Source organism: Bos taurus, chromosome 19, assembly GCF_002263795.3.
Source record: "Bos taurus isolate L1 Dominette 01449 registration number 42190680 breed Hereford chromosome 19, ARS-UCD2.0, whole genome shotgun sequence".
Taxonomy (NCBI): Eukaryota; Metazoa; Chordata; class Mammalia; order Artiodactyla; family Bovidae; genus Bos; species Bos taurus.
This window is the reverse complement of record NC_037346.1, coordinates 38,395,594-38,411,946: the sequence shown is the minus strand read 5'-3', so window position 1 is coordinate 38,411,946 and position 16,353 is coordinate 38,395,594. Positions and strand designations below refer to the sequence as shown.

Below are 16,353 nucleotides of genomic sequence, written 5' to 3'. Positions count from 1 at the left end.
TTCTGCCAACATTTCACCAATTCTTTGGCTCTAAGTCACAAGCCTTTTAGAATCAGAGTGATTATTCCATCAAGTTTTGATGTGCTTGAAGTTTCCCCATGTGTAAAAAGGGACATTCATCTCAAGCAAAATAAATGTTCACAATTGTTTCTTCACTCTCAAAAGGTACCTTACTTTATGGTACTGAATGGATTAAAACCTGAAATAATTAAAACATTGACAGCATCTCCTCACACAAAATACCCTTGCACTTACTTGTTCTTAAACCTCAGATGTGAGTAGATTATGTGGCTTCATGAGAGCCCCCAGACATTTTTAAAGCATTAGCCTATCTAAGACTGCAAAAGGACTGAGATCCAAGCAGCAGCGGAACAAAAGTGCTGAAATTATCTGGCTATCAGCTTCTTTGACAGCAGCATGAATTCTGGGCTAGTAAAAATTCTTACTTCAAGTCTTACCTCTTCTTTCTTCTTCTTTGGTTTGCTCTCCTCCCCCTTATCTTCCGAATCAGAATCAGCTTTGCGTTTGCCTCCCTCTGATTTATCTGTCTCGTGTGCTGTTTTCTGTGACTGCAGAAACTCAGCAATGAGGTCAGGGCAATCCAGGTTCTCTTCTGGTTCCCATGTGTTATCCTCACTGAAACCAGAGGCACAAGAGTCACAAAGTTAGTACACACGCCACTGAGAGGCACAGGAGAACGAGAGCTGTTGTACTTGGAAGAGAACTAGATTCTGTCCAAGACCAAGAACTTGACAAAGTTCAAATTTCTTGGTAAGGGGTAGGGGGCTTTTTAGTATTAACACAAATTGAAAGCTGCCTCATTCAAAAGAAAGTTTACTTTATCTTTGCAAACTTGCATCAGTCTTAAGCCACACACAAACCTGCTCATCAGAAATTGGTCATGCATGATAGCATTTCGTACATGTAGATCATTTTCCTAATTAGACTATAAGCCATGGAGGCCAAGCCAGAGTCACAATGTACCCATCAGAGCACCCTGTGCCCTGTGTCATGCACATTATCAGTCTCCTGAGAGACAGTTGGTGATCGGATGAACAGATCTTTCTGGGTGAATGAAACTTACTCTGAGAACCCCTTCCACTTTAGGAGATACTCCACTTTGCCCTTTACCACTCGACGGTCTAGAACTTTTTCCACCACATATTCTTCTTCCTCTTCTTCTAGCACCTCCTCCACTTTCTTCTTGTTTTGTTTTTTCCCCATAGTGCCCGCCAGCTTTCTGGTATAAAGGATGACGCTGCTAAAATGATAAAGGAAATAAAAAGGGCATTAGAGCACTCTTCTTAGAGGAATATGTGGATAAGAAAACCAGGGATATAAAAAATGACTTTAATAGGGCCCAATGCTGTTATTAAATGTTATGCCTATTCATTTTCAATAGCCAAGAGTTTTCTGATTATGATGAACTAGAAAGTTAGTTTTCTAAAAGAGCTCCAACTAGTCTCACAGCAAAACTTCTTTATGCCTGCACATCCACTTAAAATTTTTATACTCATTCTAAGTTTAAAAATAACTCCCAATACTTCTTTACTTATGATATCTAAAGTATTACATTAATTTGAAAGAAAAGCAATCTTCCCAAAAATAAGGTCTATACATCAAACCTAAAATATATATAACCCGCTGATCCATATTTTCTCCTATTTTCTGAATGTTTTTCAATTTCACCAAAGTATTCGACTTGGATTTTTACTATGGCAAATGGCTTATCCTATTTATTAGACATCTAGTTTAATTTTCCCTTCTGTATATGCATATATAATATATACAATTCTTCCGCATTGTTAAGCACCATCTCTTTTGAGTTCCCTAAAGTTTTTTTATGTGATTTTCTTTTCTAAGAATGCCACCATTAATTCTCATTTGTTTTTATTCTTTTTATTTCTAAGTCTGAGAAAGATTCATAAAAATGCCAGAATGACCATGAGATTCTCTAATTTGGAAGTAAGTATGAGAAAAAAGATATCACAGATAACAAAACCTGTATTTTTTGTGTAATATATCATCAAGCTAGATAACCTCTAAGGCTTCCCAGGTGGTGCTAGTGGTAAAGAACCCACGTGCCAATGCAGGAGACATAAGAGACATGGGTTCAATCCCTTGGTTGGGAAGATCCCCTGGAGGAGGGCATGGCAACCCACTCCAGTATTCTTGCCTGGAGAATCCTATGGACAGAGGAGCCTGGTGGGCTACAGTCCACAGGCTGCAAAGAGTCAGACACAACTGAAGCAACTTAGCACACACACACAGTAACCTCTAAGGGTTTTTCCAGTCCCCTACAAATCTGTTCTCTTCGGTCCTTTGTACAACTCATCTAACTGCTGGGTAGGCATAAAGCCTACAACTGTGTCAGTAGGTGGCGCCATAAGATACTAATACAATAAAATTGATCTACAAAACTGGCTGAAATCTACAAACTGATAGATCAGCTACCAACAGGAACTATAGAGACAAAAGTATGGCAGATGATCCGAGACAACAAAGTGGTTACTACCATGTTTCATGTTTGTATTTAAGGCAGTGCCAATTTGGGGGTTAAACTGCTTATTTCTAGCATCCTTGGGAAAGGAGTCTTACTGAGTTAAAGTATAAACACTTCTATATATTTTTAAACTGGCATGTGGACAGAATATATTTAGAAAGAGCTCACCTATAGACTATATGAAATAAACCTTTCATAAAAATCAGACTCACCATTGTGAATCAGTTACAGTATCTACAGATGTTGAGGTAGTTTACATTCTGAGATATTCTCATTTCGGTACATATGAGCAATTCGGACTAGTGAAACAACAAACATTTGGTTGGCTGCTAGAAAATTTTAGGCACTGCTGGAGACTGGAGATTCAAGAGAGTAAGTAATGGTCCCTGTTTTCCAGAAACCTGTCTGCCAATTAAAAATAAAGATACCTCTTCCACTAAAGGCATTCTGAACTTTTCACATGAAGAAAGTTTTCTGAGGTGCTTTTAGTGTGGTCTATGGCAACACCCAATGCCCCTGCCCACACAGCTCAAACACACCTCTATGCTGACTCTTCTTCATTTACATTTGCTGATCTCTTCTTCTTTTACATACCAAAGATTTTGTTTTCCTCCCCTCCCCCACCCCTCTATGTTTTAGTGCCACATGAGTTTTCCTTTTCCTCTGTTACTGAACAGACTAATCAATGCATTGAATGTCAGTTTTGGCTTATTATTGGCTATTGTGCCTCTGATTCAAAGGCTGTTTCTTCTTCCCGGAGGGAAGTATTTTCAGGTTTTCAGAATTCTGATTGCCACGATAAGCGTTATTTTATCAGTAAAGAAAACAAACCTAATTTTTCTTTAGGGTAAGTGCTGCAGTAGTAGCTGCTCCCAAGAACAAGTGCTCTCTTTGCAAGATTTATCTTCAGTCTTTGGTTAATGTGCAGAGAAAAATAAATTGACAGTTACCTTTCAACAACAAAGGGTACCACAACTCCCTACATTAGTTTGGACTCAGAAATTAGAAGCCACTCCCTTTCTAAACAGAAAGAGAACAGTGGTTTACAGACAACTCCAAACCAGTAATCAACCTTCTTCTAAGCAATTAAAGAAAGTAAAGAAAAGGCAGTCTTATCACTCTGGCTTCAGAATTAAGAGCTATTTATCTGTGTTGTCTACATTAATAGCTGTATTTGTCTTACAAGAAGTCCTGCTACTACAAAATAATGACAGTTTTTACCTCATCTCTAGCTACTGGGAAATCTGGAATGAGACTTTTTGATTTTCCTCTTATTTAAACTCATTGTCCTAAGAGCTCAAATGAGAAGTGAAGAATGTAGAAAATAGACCTCCACTTCTGTCTTGAGTTTTCTTAACTAGCTCATCCCAGCACCTGTCTCCAGGTTAGATTCTTTATATTGGAGATTCTCAGCCAGGCTTCCCAATGTGAGTTTTTTCCTTATTTACTGGTACATCTCTGGGGTGCTGAATAAGCCATTTGTCAAAGTCAGTAGAGAAGTGGATTAAATACACAACTCACTCTTCCCACAAAACCAAGCACTTTCAGACAAGCCAAAGTGAAAGTGTTAGTTGCTCAGTCGTGACCAACTCTTTGCGACCCCATGGACTGTAGCCCTCCAGGGTTCTCCATCTGTGGGATTTTCCAGAATACTGGAGTGAATTGCCATTTCCTTCTCTAGGGAATCTTCCTGACTCAAGGATCAAACTTGGGTCTTCCGCATTGTGGGCAGACTCTTTACTGTCTGAGCCACCAGGGAAGTCAGACAAGCCAACATTCCCTTAAATATTAACAGACCAATCATTTGCATGTACTTTCCAAACTGATAATGTCAAGAGAAATCCCCTCTCCTTGAATATGGCAGTCTCCAAATACCAGCAGTAATACCTGGAAGGAGGGCTCTCAATTGGAATTGCTTGTCAAGGAAATTTCAAAGTAACTCAGATCAGAGTAGTAGCACAATGGAAAAATGCCATTAGTCAATTCTATTTGCCACTCTCTCTAAATATCCTGGCAACCAAATTATAGCATAAAAAGTGCCAAAATCAACGAACAAAGGGTCAAGATATATACCAGAACATCACAATGTGTACACAGAGGTGAACAGTTCTAAATTAACTCAGAAATCTTAGTCCGTGGACAAGTCTTCTTAAGGCTCATCACGACGTTTCAGACAAAAATACCTATGATCAGTTAAGCTGCTATAATTTTTACCTAAATGTTTAACTGGATCTGCCACATTTAAAAAAATTAATTTTAACTTTTGTCTGTGCTGGGTCTTCACTGCTGCACGCAGGCTTTCTCTAGTCGCAGAGTGGGGGCTACTCTAGTTTTGGTGCACAGGTTTCTCATTGCAGTGGCTTCTCTTGTTGCAAGAGTATGGGCTCTAGGGCACCGGGGCTTCAGTAGCTGAGGATGGCTGGTCTCTAGAGGGCAGACATCAGTAGTAGTTGTGGTGCACAGGCTTAGCTGCCCCAAGGCATGTGGGATCTTCCCAAAGCAGGGACTGAACCCATGTGCCCTGCTTTGGCAGGATTCTGAACCACTGGACCACGAGGGAAGTCTGATATGCCACATTTAAAATGCCTAGAAAAACAATACTTTACATTTATATTGCACTTTACAGTTAATGTGCTACCACAACTCATTTGATCTTTGAAATCATCCTATAAAATAAGCCATTCAGATGTCATTGACACCTCAGAGATAACACAACACATTTACAGGAAATAAACCTCCCAAGCTCACACAATTAATAAAATTATAGCACTTCAGTATGCACATTTCCTAGCAGGGCTGGGCTAATGACCCTGCCACACACACAGATCTAGGAGCTAGACCAAGGAACAACATAACACTTAAAGGGAGATTTCCCTCCAGTCTGTACAAGGATCCCTCTCTACAATCTGTCATCAGTAAATAAGTGATGGACAATGATTTCTTTCAGTTAATATCTTGAATATGTATAGGTGTTTAAAAACTACTTGGTCTTTTCCAGTGAGTCTGCTGATGTGGAGAGCACACTCACTTGAAAAGACCCGCATGCTGGGAAAGACTGAAGGCAAAAGAAGGGGGCGGCTGAGGAAGAGATGGTTAGATAGCATCACTGACTCAGTGGACATGAATTTGAGCAGACTCTGGGAGATGGGCGAGGACAGAGGAGCCTGGTGTGCTGCATCCATGGGGTTGCAACTTAGCAAATGAACAACAGCTGTTAATTAAATCAACAGGTGTGACAAAGTTTTGGCTTTTAGGGCCCCAGGAGTCTTCTGAGTCTTTTAAATTGACAAGTGCTGTGTGCTCAGTCGTTTCAGTCATGTCCGACTCTTTGCAACCCCATGGACAGCAGCCCGCCAGGCTCCTCTGTCCATGGGATTTTCCTGGCAAGAACACTGCTAGGAAAATGGGTTGCCATTTCCTCCTCCAGGGGTTCTTCCCGACCCAAGGATCAAACTCACATCTCCTGCATTGCAGGTGGATTCTTTGCCACTGAGCCAATAGGGAAGCCCTGACAAGTGCAGAATTTTGCATTTTTGTTGCTTAGCAAGTAGGCTAATGCCAGTTTTAAGAACCCAAACTTGTTATATGGTGTCCCAATGAATCTAGGAATAGTGTAAATCTGAAGCAAGAGTCATGAACTCATAGTTCTTTAAGAGAAAAAAACACAGTTGAGATTCTCCTAGACACCCCTCCACTCTTACAGTTAAGAGCTAGAAAGTGGAAAGGAGTAACAACGCTGCTTGCAGGCAGAAGACAGTGAAGTATCAGACACAGGATTAGGCATTCTGTTTTTGAACACAGGCATACCTCCAGACCTCTACAATAAAATGAGTCTCACAACTTTTCTCTTTTCCCAGTGCATATAAAAGTTGTTCACACTATACTGTAGTCTACTAACCATGCAATAGCATTATGTCTAAATAACCAATACATATACCTTAAAAATACTGCTAAAAATGCTAACCACCATTTGCACCTTCAGCAAGTCATAATCTTTTTGCTAGTGAAGAGTCTTGCCTTCATGTTGACGGCTGCAGACTGATGAAGGTGGTACATTATGAAAGATTGGGTGGTTATGACAGTTTCTTAAAATAAAACAATGGAGTTCTCCACATTGACTCTTCCTTTCATAAAGTGCTTTCTTTGTAGTATTCATGCTATTTGATAGCCTTTTACCCACAGAACTTCTTTCAAAATCGGAGTCAGTCCTGTCAAACCTTGCTGTTGCTTCATCAAATGAGTTTGTATAATATTCTGAATCCTTTGTTGTCATTTCAACAACCTTCACAGTATCTCCACCAGGAGTAGATTCTATCTCAAGAAACCACTTTTTTGGCTCAACCATAGGAAGCAACTCCTCATCAGTTTAAGTTTTATTTTGAGATTGCAGTAATTTCCTCTTCAGACTCCCCTTCTAAATCTAATTATCTTGCTATTTCCACTACATGTGCATTTCCTTCACTAAAGTCTTGAACTCCTCAAGGTCATCCATAATGGCCAGGAATTAACTTCTTCCAAATTCCTGTTAGTGTTGATATTTTGACCTCTTCCAATGAACCACGAATGTTCTTAATGGTATCTAGAATGGTGAATCCTTTCCAGAAGGTTTTCAATTTTCTTTCCCCAGATCTATCAGAGGAGTCACTATCTATGGCCATTATAGCCTTACAAAATGTATTTCTTAAATAATAACACTTGAAAGTCAAAATGATTCCTTGATCTACTGGCTGCAGAATGATGCTGTGTTCACAGGCATGAAAACATTAATCTTTTACATCTCCTTTAGAGCTCTTGGGTGACCAAGTGTATTATCAATAAGCAGTAATATTTTGAAAAGAATCTTTTTTCCTGAGCAGTAGGCCTCAACAGTGGGCTTAAAATACTGTAACTTTATTGTGTGCAGCAGATCTTTTCACACCAAGTATTAGTTTTTCCATGTGAAATAAATTAAGATTTAAAATGATAAAGTTATTGTTAAGGAGATGCACTGGGCAATAGAAAAGCTGAAGAGTTTTTGTTTGAAACTGGAAAACAGAATAGTCTGGAAAAAGGGATATAAGGAAAGTACCATACATTCTAAGACCAAAAACTGCAGGGGGCCATGCTGTAAACTGTGTTGTAAACAGATTCGCTGTCATCCAGGTTTTGTTATTCCCTTTACAGAACAGTCAGATTAGAGTTTTAAGGGCCCTAAGATTTTTGAATGGTAAATGAGCACTGGCTTCAACTGAAAGTCACCAGCTATCTTAGCCCCTATAGAGTCAGCCTATCCTTTGAAGCCAGGTATTGACTTCTCCTCTCTTGCTATGACTTTATCATAGCAAGACGACTACATGGCATCTTCTTCCAATAGAAGGTTGTTTCATCTACACTGAAAATATGTTGTTTACTGTAGCCAACTTCATTAATTATTTCAGCTAGATCTTCTATAACTTGCTGTACCTTCTACATCAGCACTTGCACCACTTGCATCACCTTGCACTTTTAAATTAGCAGACAGCTTCTTTCTTTAAATCTTACTAACCAACCTCTGCTGACTTTTCTGCAGCTACCTTACCTTGTGAGGCTTTCATAGAAATGAGGAGTTAGGGCCTTCTCTGGATTAGACTTTGCCTTAAGGAAATGCTGTAACTGGTTTAATCTTCTATCCAGACCATTAAAACTTTCTACATATGAGCAAAAGGCTGTTTTGTTTTCTTATCATTCACGTGTTCACTGGAGTAGCACTTTTAATTTCCTTCAGAAACTTCCTTTGCATTCATAACGTGGCTAACCAGTGCCTATCTTTGGCCTTTGGCTTTTAACATGCCTTCCTCATTAAAACTTAATAGTTTTTAGCCTCTAAAGTGAGTGACACAACTTTTCCTTTCACTTGAATACTTAAGAGGGCATTGTAGTGTTATTAAATGGCCTAATTTCAAGGAATAGGGAGGCCTGGGGAGAGGAAGAGAGACTGGAACAGCTGGCAGATTAAGTTCTGCTGTCTTAAATGGGCATGGTTTGTGGCACCCAAAAACAATCACAATAGTAATATCAAAGATCACTGGTCACAGATCACTATAACAAATTTAACAGTAATGAAAAGTTTGATGTATTGAGAGAATTGCCAAAATGTGACACAGAGACATAAAGTGAGCAGATGCTGTTGGAAAAATGGCACTGACAGACTTATTCGACCGACACAGGGTTGCCATAAACTTTTAACTTGTAAACCTTCAATTTGTAAAAAATCCAATTATCTTCAAAACACAATACAGCGAAGTGCAATAAAGTGAAGTCCGAGTGAAAGGGTATGAGAAGGATCTGAGAAGACAATGAGCACAGCTCCTGATTGCCATCACATACATGAATTATAAAGGGCTACCCCAGAACTTCTAAGCTGATTTCTTGCTAGCTTTCAGAAAGGTCAAACTCCAGATGTGAGGACAAGGTAATATCTACAGACCTCTGAAACCAGACCAGTAGGGCATTCTCAGTAAATGCCAAGGTAAAACACACTGGTCTGGTGAGTCTATATTAAGCAAGAATTCACAGGAAAGCAGACCGTGAACAGAGAACTTTCACCTAAATGAGAAAAAGACTCACCTATGGAATTTATAAATACAGAAGTCTACATCCACTGAGTCAAAAAATAGAGTATGTGTATTATTTTTTAAAATATTTTGTTTTTCTAATTGTAATATATGTATTCATATTCAATTACAAAATTACTTAGTGTAGGAAATCAGTTTCCTTCCTCAAAATCTGTCTTTGTCCTTCTACATGTAAACTGACCCAGATGTACATATGTGAAAGTAGATATTACAGTTCTATAATTTGCCTTTTAATAGAATGTATCTCTGACATTGTTCCATAAAGATCTCCTTTCTTAAGCTGCACAGTATTCCATATGTATGGACACACCATACTCTAACCACTCACCTAGTGATGAAAATTTTGGTTGTTTACTATTTTTTATTATTGCAAACAGTGTTGCTTTGATCACGGCATCTCATCTTTAAAAGCTCCTTAGGCGATCTGATGCACATCCTCGGAAAAAAGCCACTGCTACAAGAGGACTGACAGAAGCTACATTCCTCAGTAAATTATTGCAAACACAAATCAATTCTTATACTTAGCGAAAAGGTAGGTGAACATTTTACTTTCTCCATAAAGCCCATTATTCCAGCCCATTTAGAATAAGGCTGGAACAGTAAGTGATAACTGATGTTCTTGAAAACAAAACCTCTATATCATCTTCAACAGCATTCACTCTAGACCTCTTTTCTCCTAGCAATGACACTGGAAGAGTACTGCTTGAAGACTCCTTATAATTCCTCTAACCAGATGAAAGCTAGCTAGTATGAGCACCAGAAGCATATCTTTCCTGTCCTCGATCTCTCAAAACTATGCCTATAGGCATTATGTGTATTTACTGCAAACTCAGTTTCCTCATCTGTAAGACAGGTGTAATAACTCCATGGAATTCCTCTGGGGTGAGCTTTTTATGACCTTCTGGCATTCATTATCTATTTACATATCTGTACCTACGTTCTACTTCATTAATTATGTACTGCTTTAAGCATAACTCTGAAATCCAGTGCAATGGGAACTTGGTGAGAAAATACCATTTTTTTCCCCCTTTGTATATGGCTGAAATTCATGGCTAGGTTTTTCAAAACATCAGAGCAGCTCCAGAACACACTCAAGAAGGACCCAGATCTGACTGATAAGAATGACGAGTAATTACAAAACAGAAACCAAGATCTCATTTCTGGAATACTGAGAGAGAAGAGCTGCCAGAAACTGAGAAATCACATTTCATACACCTGAAGTGTAGAAATTCCTTATGTTCTTTATCTCATCCAGGCAGAAAAATAAAGACCTTGTAGTAAATGGCAAAAGGAATCCATCTTCCTATGAAGATAGATAGGTGAGGAAAAGGAAGTAAATTCTGGATACAAACAATGGAAAATTTCAACAGAATTATTTGCAAAAGGAACTTTAAGATTTCTGGAGAAACTACATAAATACCAAGTCAGTTTTAATGATTTATACGGTAAAGTTCTATAATAAACTTCAGAGATTATGATTTCAGGCTCTGATTTTACAGATATACTTTTCAAAAAGGTCAATTACTCAATTAAATGAATGGTCTAAGAATTCATGTAGCTTTTACTGAGTTCAGGACAAAATTATGACATTGATTTCTCTCTATTCATACTCTGTATCTGGTTTCTTACTAAATCCTGTTGATTTTTATCTTAAATATCTTTTAACTTATACATTTGTCGAGTCCACTACTACCATCCTACTCCAGGTAACCACCATCTCCTGCCCGGGTACCTCCTAACCCAGTTCATTCTCAACAGCAGCCACTGATGTAAAAATGAAGACCTCCATACCATTAACTGCATTTGAACTGAAGACCACTGCATCTAACCCTCTCAATCACGATTACCTTGCCCTTTGCCCCATTCTCCACTTAACCACCTCCCTTAACTAAAATGCCCACATAAGAAGCATCCTTGAAGCCCCAGACTAGGTTTAGATTAACTCTTCCTGTGAACATACTCCTACATCATCTACTGAGCGTCTATTATGTGTGAGACACTAGAAAAATGGGGAGACCACCACAAACAAAATTCCTGGTCTCTTAGACTTTATATTCTAACGTGGACAAATAAGTGAGCATGAGTGGGAGTGTATGCACGCATGTGTCTGCAGAGTAGGGCTCAGACAAGCAGCAAGAAAACACTAATGGGACTTCCCTAGTGGTGCAATGGTTAAGATCTCGCCTTCCAATGCAGAGGGTGCGGGTTATTGTCAGGGAGCTAAGATTCCACATGCTTCGCCACCAAAACATAAAACAGAAGCATTACTGTAACAAATTCAATAAAGATTTTAAGGAGACAACTCGGCAAAACTTAGAAAAATATACCAAATTTAGAGAACAGTGGGTTCAAAGTCCTAGGGTGAGAAGAGCTTGCTTTATCTGAGGAACAGAAGTGTGGCCAGGTAGAAAGAGCTAGACTGAGGGAGCAGCAGACAAGAACCAGATGATAATTACTGCGCATTTCACTCCCCACTTCATTCCTTCTTCATCTAGCTCCTTTTTCCATTCCATGTTTTCCTGACCTGTCTTTTGCCTCTAGCTTAGGTTCAAGGCCTAGTCAGTTAACGGCATAAAAGTTAATGACTACAGCTCTACAGGCTTTTAATACCATCTATTAAAAAAAAAATCAAAACAATAAGCATTTACTGAGAGCCTGGGTGGTAAAAGGTAACCAATTTATTCCAGCTAAAGCATTGAAAGCTTCTGAAAGTTCCACATCACAGGAACCCCTTCGACCCAGGCAAATGGAACTGTTGGGCTAGGGTAGCAGGATCTGCACTCACAGAAGTACAGGCTTTTGAAAATGCCATGAAGGTTAGTAATAACATATAACTTTTGCTGAATACTGAACACTTAATGCATAGAAAGGCACTTAATTCAACTCTCACAACAAACACTATTAAGTCCATTTCAGGAAACTAAGGCTTTCTGAAGCACAGGAAAATTCCCAAAGTCTCCCAAGGGTAAGACACAGAACCAGGACTGTAAGATTAAAAACATACAAAAAAGTACAAAAGCAAGTGAAGTCCATTTTCATTTCAACAGAAGAAATAACAGGAGTATGTAATAATTAGGAAAAGAAATATAAGCAAGAATAAGTAGCCACAAAAGTATTATTGGGGTTTAGAAAAATAAATAGCTAGGGTGACTAGAGGTTTTGAAAAGTCAGGATTTGAGGTAAGGCTCCAACAGCATTTGAAAAGCAGGACTGGAGGGAGGCAATTTAAGCCCAGGGAACTACTGTTAACAAATGCAATGAGGCACTTCTGAGGTAGGCAGGGTGTAAACCATCTTGGGTGGGAGTAGACTTAATAGGAAAGCAGCAAGTAACTGCTACAAAATTTTCTGCAGTCTCCTCCTCCTTCCTTAGAAAGGCCAAACTCCTCAGTGTAACATCTAAACCCTTCAGATTCACCTATTCCAGACTCCCACTTCCCTCACAAATCTTACATTCCTGTCAAAACAGAAAACTATAACCTGAACACACTTGCACACTTCCTCCATGCGTGGATTTGCTCTTTACTTAGAAGTGTGCGCGCGCACATGCTCGGTGTGTCCAACTGTTTGCGGCCCCATGGACTGCGGCCTGCCAGGCTCTTCTGTCCATGGAATTTTCCAGGCAAGAATACTGGAGTGGGTTGCTATTATCCTGTCCAAAACTAGTAGTCAAAATCTTACCCATCCTTCAAGAGCTAGAGCAAATGCTACTTCTTCCATCATGTCTACCCAACTTAGCCAAGTATTATTTCTCTTTTTCTTGTAATTACCAAAGCATTTTGTTTTTATTTTTACTCAGACACTCAATTAAAGGTAGGTCTGGACCTGGCATACGGTGCTGAACCCCATATGGGCAATAAGAATGGATGTCTCAGAATCAGATAACCAAGGAACAGAGGTTGAAAGCTCTTAGCTTTTCAGGGAAAGTTCAGCAAACAAATTGGATTATGATCAGTAGCATTACCAGACATCGAAAGGCAGGTGAAGGCATGTATAGAACATTCAATTTGTAGTCCTTCTGACTCATGTTTCTAAATGCTTTTAGTTCGTCCGTTAGCTGTAGCTGTTTGTGAGGCAAATGCTTTCCAGATGGAAAACTTTACTGAGCAAAAAACAAGAATTTGTGCCACATACCCAGTGAGCAGGACTTTTCTTTTTAAAGGAATCCCTGTCCTCGAATTTTGGGATCTAGGACTAGAATATCAGTGTGAAAATAAAATTAGAATTTTATCTGAGATGTGTCCAAAACTTTGGCTAACTCCTTTTCATTGTGCTGATGTAAATGAAACTCTCTCTCTCTCTATATATATAAGCCACAGGTATCTGTAAATATTAGCAAGACACAATGATACCAGGAGCAAATCTTTTAGTTTAAAATGAAATAAGTGATTAGAAAGCAAGACCAGAATTATGACTAAGTTGGAATTAAAAGCAGATACCAAAGCATTCATAGACAACAAAACAAAATCAGAATAATGACACTAACTTCTCAAATACCACAGTTGTTAAGCTTTCAACGTGTTAGCTACTATTAAAGAAAGGCACAATTTCACAGACAAATCAGGCCATCCTCTCTTGGTCAGCAAATCACAAAAGGTTAAAGGCAGTAACTCAAATACTTACACGATCAGAATTTTGTCCTTATTCAAATAACTTCTTCAATTAACCTTGGAAAGGCTATTCAAGTTTTCAATAGACATTGCTATTGAGAAATACCTAGCTCCATACAAAGGACACAAAATTTTCAAAATACTTACATAACAGAAAATATTCAAAGTACTATATAGCTTGCTGTTGAAAACCCAGATCCTGAGTGCTCTCCTAGTCCTGGCTTAGGGTATTTAAAAATGCCACTTACACAATCTGCATACCTTTTCTGTATTTAATACCCCGGGTGACTATATTAAAAACGGAGGCTAAGACAAGAATGCCAAGGGCAACAGTTTCATTCTGCCAAATGTCATAGAACAAAAACAGGCAAATTGATTACATAAATGCACAGAGTTATTCTGCTAACACAGGGAATTCTCAGGAAGATCTCAAAGCCCTATCCATTCATTCAACAATATGAAAGAACTATATTTTAGTCTTGGATGAACAAGAGCCATGGCTCATCCTACATGAACCCATAAACTAGCCATTAGCATCTTATTTAAAAAACTACCCAGAAAAGTAAACTATGATGTAAAAATTCATCAAATACAACAGAAAATCTGTTATACCATCAGAGACAGTATACAAAAAGGGAAGATTTCATTGGTAAACTACTAGAAAATGACAAAAATGCATCACTTCTCTTTAAGTGGTGTGAATTCAAAAAGAAATATTTTCCTAGTCTCTAAAATGGTCACCAGAAGATAGAATGGTTGCTTCCTTTCTTTAGATGATGATAAAGATATTAGTATCCTGTAGTCAAACTGCAGGATAGAGTATTCTTTCTCGGTCTCCTTTAATCAAGAAGCTAGAAGCACAAAGCTATATGATATTTACATTTTTAATGGGAAAAAAAAAAAAATTAGGCTACAGCAGCCAATGAAGAAAACAGCACCACAGAGAAAATTGTAAAGGACTCAAGAGTCTGAACTGCCCTAAAGCTTTATCAAGGAGTGGCCGATTCCAACAATGTGCTCTTCAATCATATCACTTTCCATATAAATATCTGTAAGCACTTTGGAACACAGACACTAATTTCCCAACTGTATTCCTGCAGCCATTCCAAAATCTTGGACCTTTTAAAACTATTCCAAAATGCCGACCTGAGTCTTAACACAATTGAGAAGGGTTATCTTAAACCCCCGGCCAGAGGTTCTGGTATAACTGATCTTCTTGTAAATGCCACCTCAACAGAGTCGAACCAGTAACACGTCTGAGTGCAACAGCAATCCAAGAAAAACCTTCATCTGAAGTTTTGAAAAAGGGGTAAAGTAGTGCTCCCTTCGTGTTCAAATTTTCTAGCAAGGACAAGCTGGCTAAAAAACTTAAGAGCTCAAGGGAAAAAATCTCACAATCTCATGAACTTTTCCACGTTCTCTCTCAACTTCCCACACCATCTCACAATCTCTCACTAACTTCATTCCTTAAATATGAACTCATCTACACATTTCTACAATTTCACTGCCTTTTGTGACCAACAACAATCCCAGATAAAAACGTATGTATTTAATTATGAATTAAAGCAAGAGTTGCACTGGGACTTTTTAACTCCTTAAAGGAAACACCGAGTGAAGGAAGGCAGGAGAAAACCTGGAAAAGATAATAAAATGCGTTCCATCTTTTTTCCACACATTATTCTTACAGCCGATCAACCAGGAAGCAAGCGGTGACCAGTTTTTCCCTTTTCTTGTGCAAGCCTCGCAGAAAAGCTCTCGGGACCTCCGCCCACTTACTCTTAACAGTTTCTCCCCGCCACCCCCAGTCCCCGAGCAAAACCAGGCAAATACCACCCCTCCTTCTAGGCCCTTCCCCAATTTACTCAACAGACCTCCCCAAAGCACTACGCTTTGGGCTGCCCTGCCCCCCACCCCCTTACAATTTCCTCGAAGTTACTGCTCCGCAACTCCGCAAGCGGAGTTCCTATGGCAGCCCTGGCGGGACCCAATATTCTCAGGTTACATTTCTAACCTCGGGTCTTGCAGTCGTCAACCCTCCCTACGTTGGTTCAAGCGCCCAGGCTGTCCCGTCCGTCCTCTCCCCAATTTACTATGTTTCCTCTCCAGCCCAATCCCCCAGCCGTCCACCCAACCCACGTAGCATTGTCTTGGTCTACTCAGGCCGAAGGGCGACGCGCAAATGCTCGGCCCATCCCAAATCGCTTCAATCTCTGGCTCCGGACTCGCCGCCCCGCCCTCTCCATCTTCTCGCGCTCTTCGCCCTACCCACTGCGCCCGGCAGAAGGCTCGGCGCGGGGAGGGAGAGGGACTCGGGCGCGCTCTCCGCTCCTAACCTCCGCCGCGAGCTCGCGGCCCCTGATCCAGGGCTCCCGCCGCCGCCGCCGCCGCCGCGCGCCATCCCCCCGCTTGCCCGCCTCTAGCGGGCTCTTCACCTCAGAGCAGCGCCCACAAGCCCGAGAGGAATAGGTGTCGCGCTACTGGCGGGTCTTGTCCGGCCGGCCGGGGGAGTGGCGACCAGAAAAGCAACAAGCCGGGTGACCACTGTCGAGCCCCTCACTGAAGCGGCGTACCGCAGGCCCCTGCCAACGGCCCTCCCCTCAGACGAACAAAAGAGCCTCGCACTCTGCGCTGCCCGCCGCCCGCACCGC

The 16,353-nt window shown here is 40.1% G+C and overlaps 1 protein-coding gene across 5 annotated transcripts in view; it reads right to left on the bottom strand.

Annotated features, from left to right (window-relative positions):
• Positions 1-16,353, bottom strand: part of CBX1 (chromobox 1) — a 25,647-nt gene extending 9,294 nt beyond the window's left edge. Inside the window, exons 1-3 of one of the 5 annotated variants that reach the window (XM_059878260.1) lie at positions 16,138-16,353; positions 1,085-1,261; positions 459-636 (exon numbers count right to left, since the gene is read on the bottom strand). In XM_059878260.1, the coding sequence (XP_059734243.1) occupies positions 459-636; positions 1,085-1,224 (318 nt within the window). In that variant the 5' untranslated portion in view covers positions 1,225-1,261; positions 16,138-16,353. 5 annotated transcript variants of the gene reach the window in all.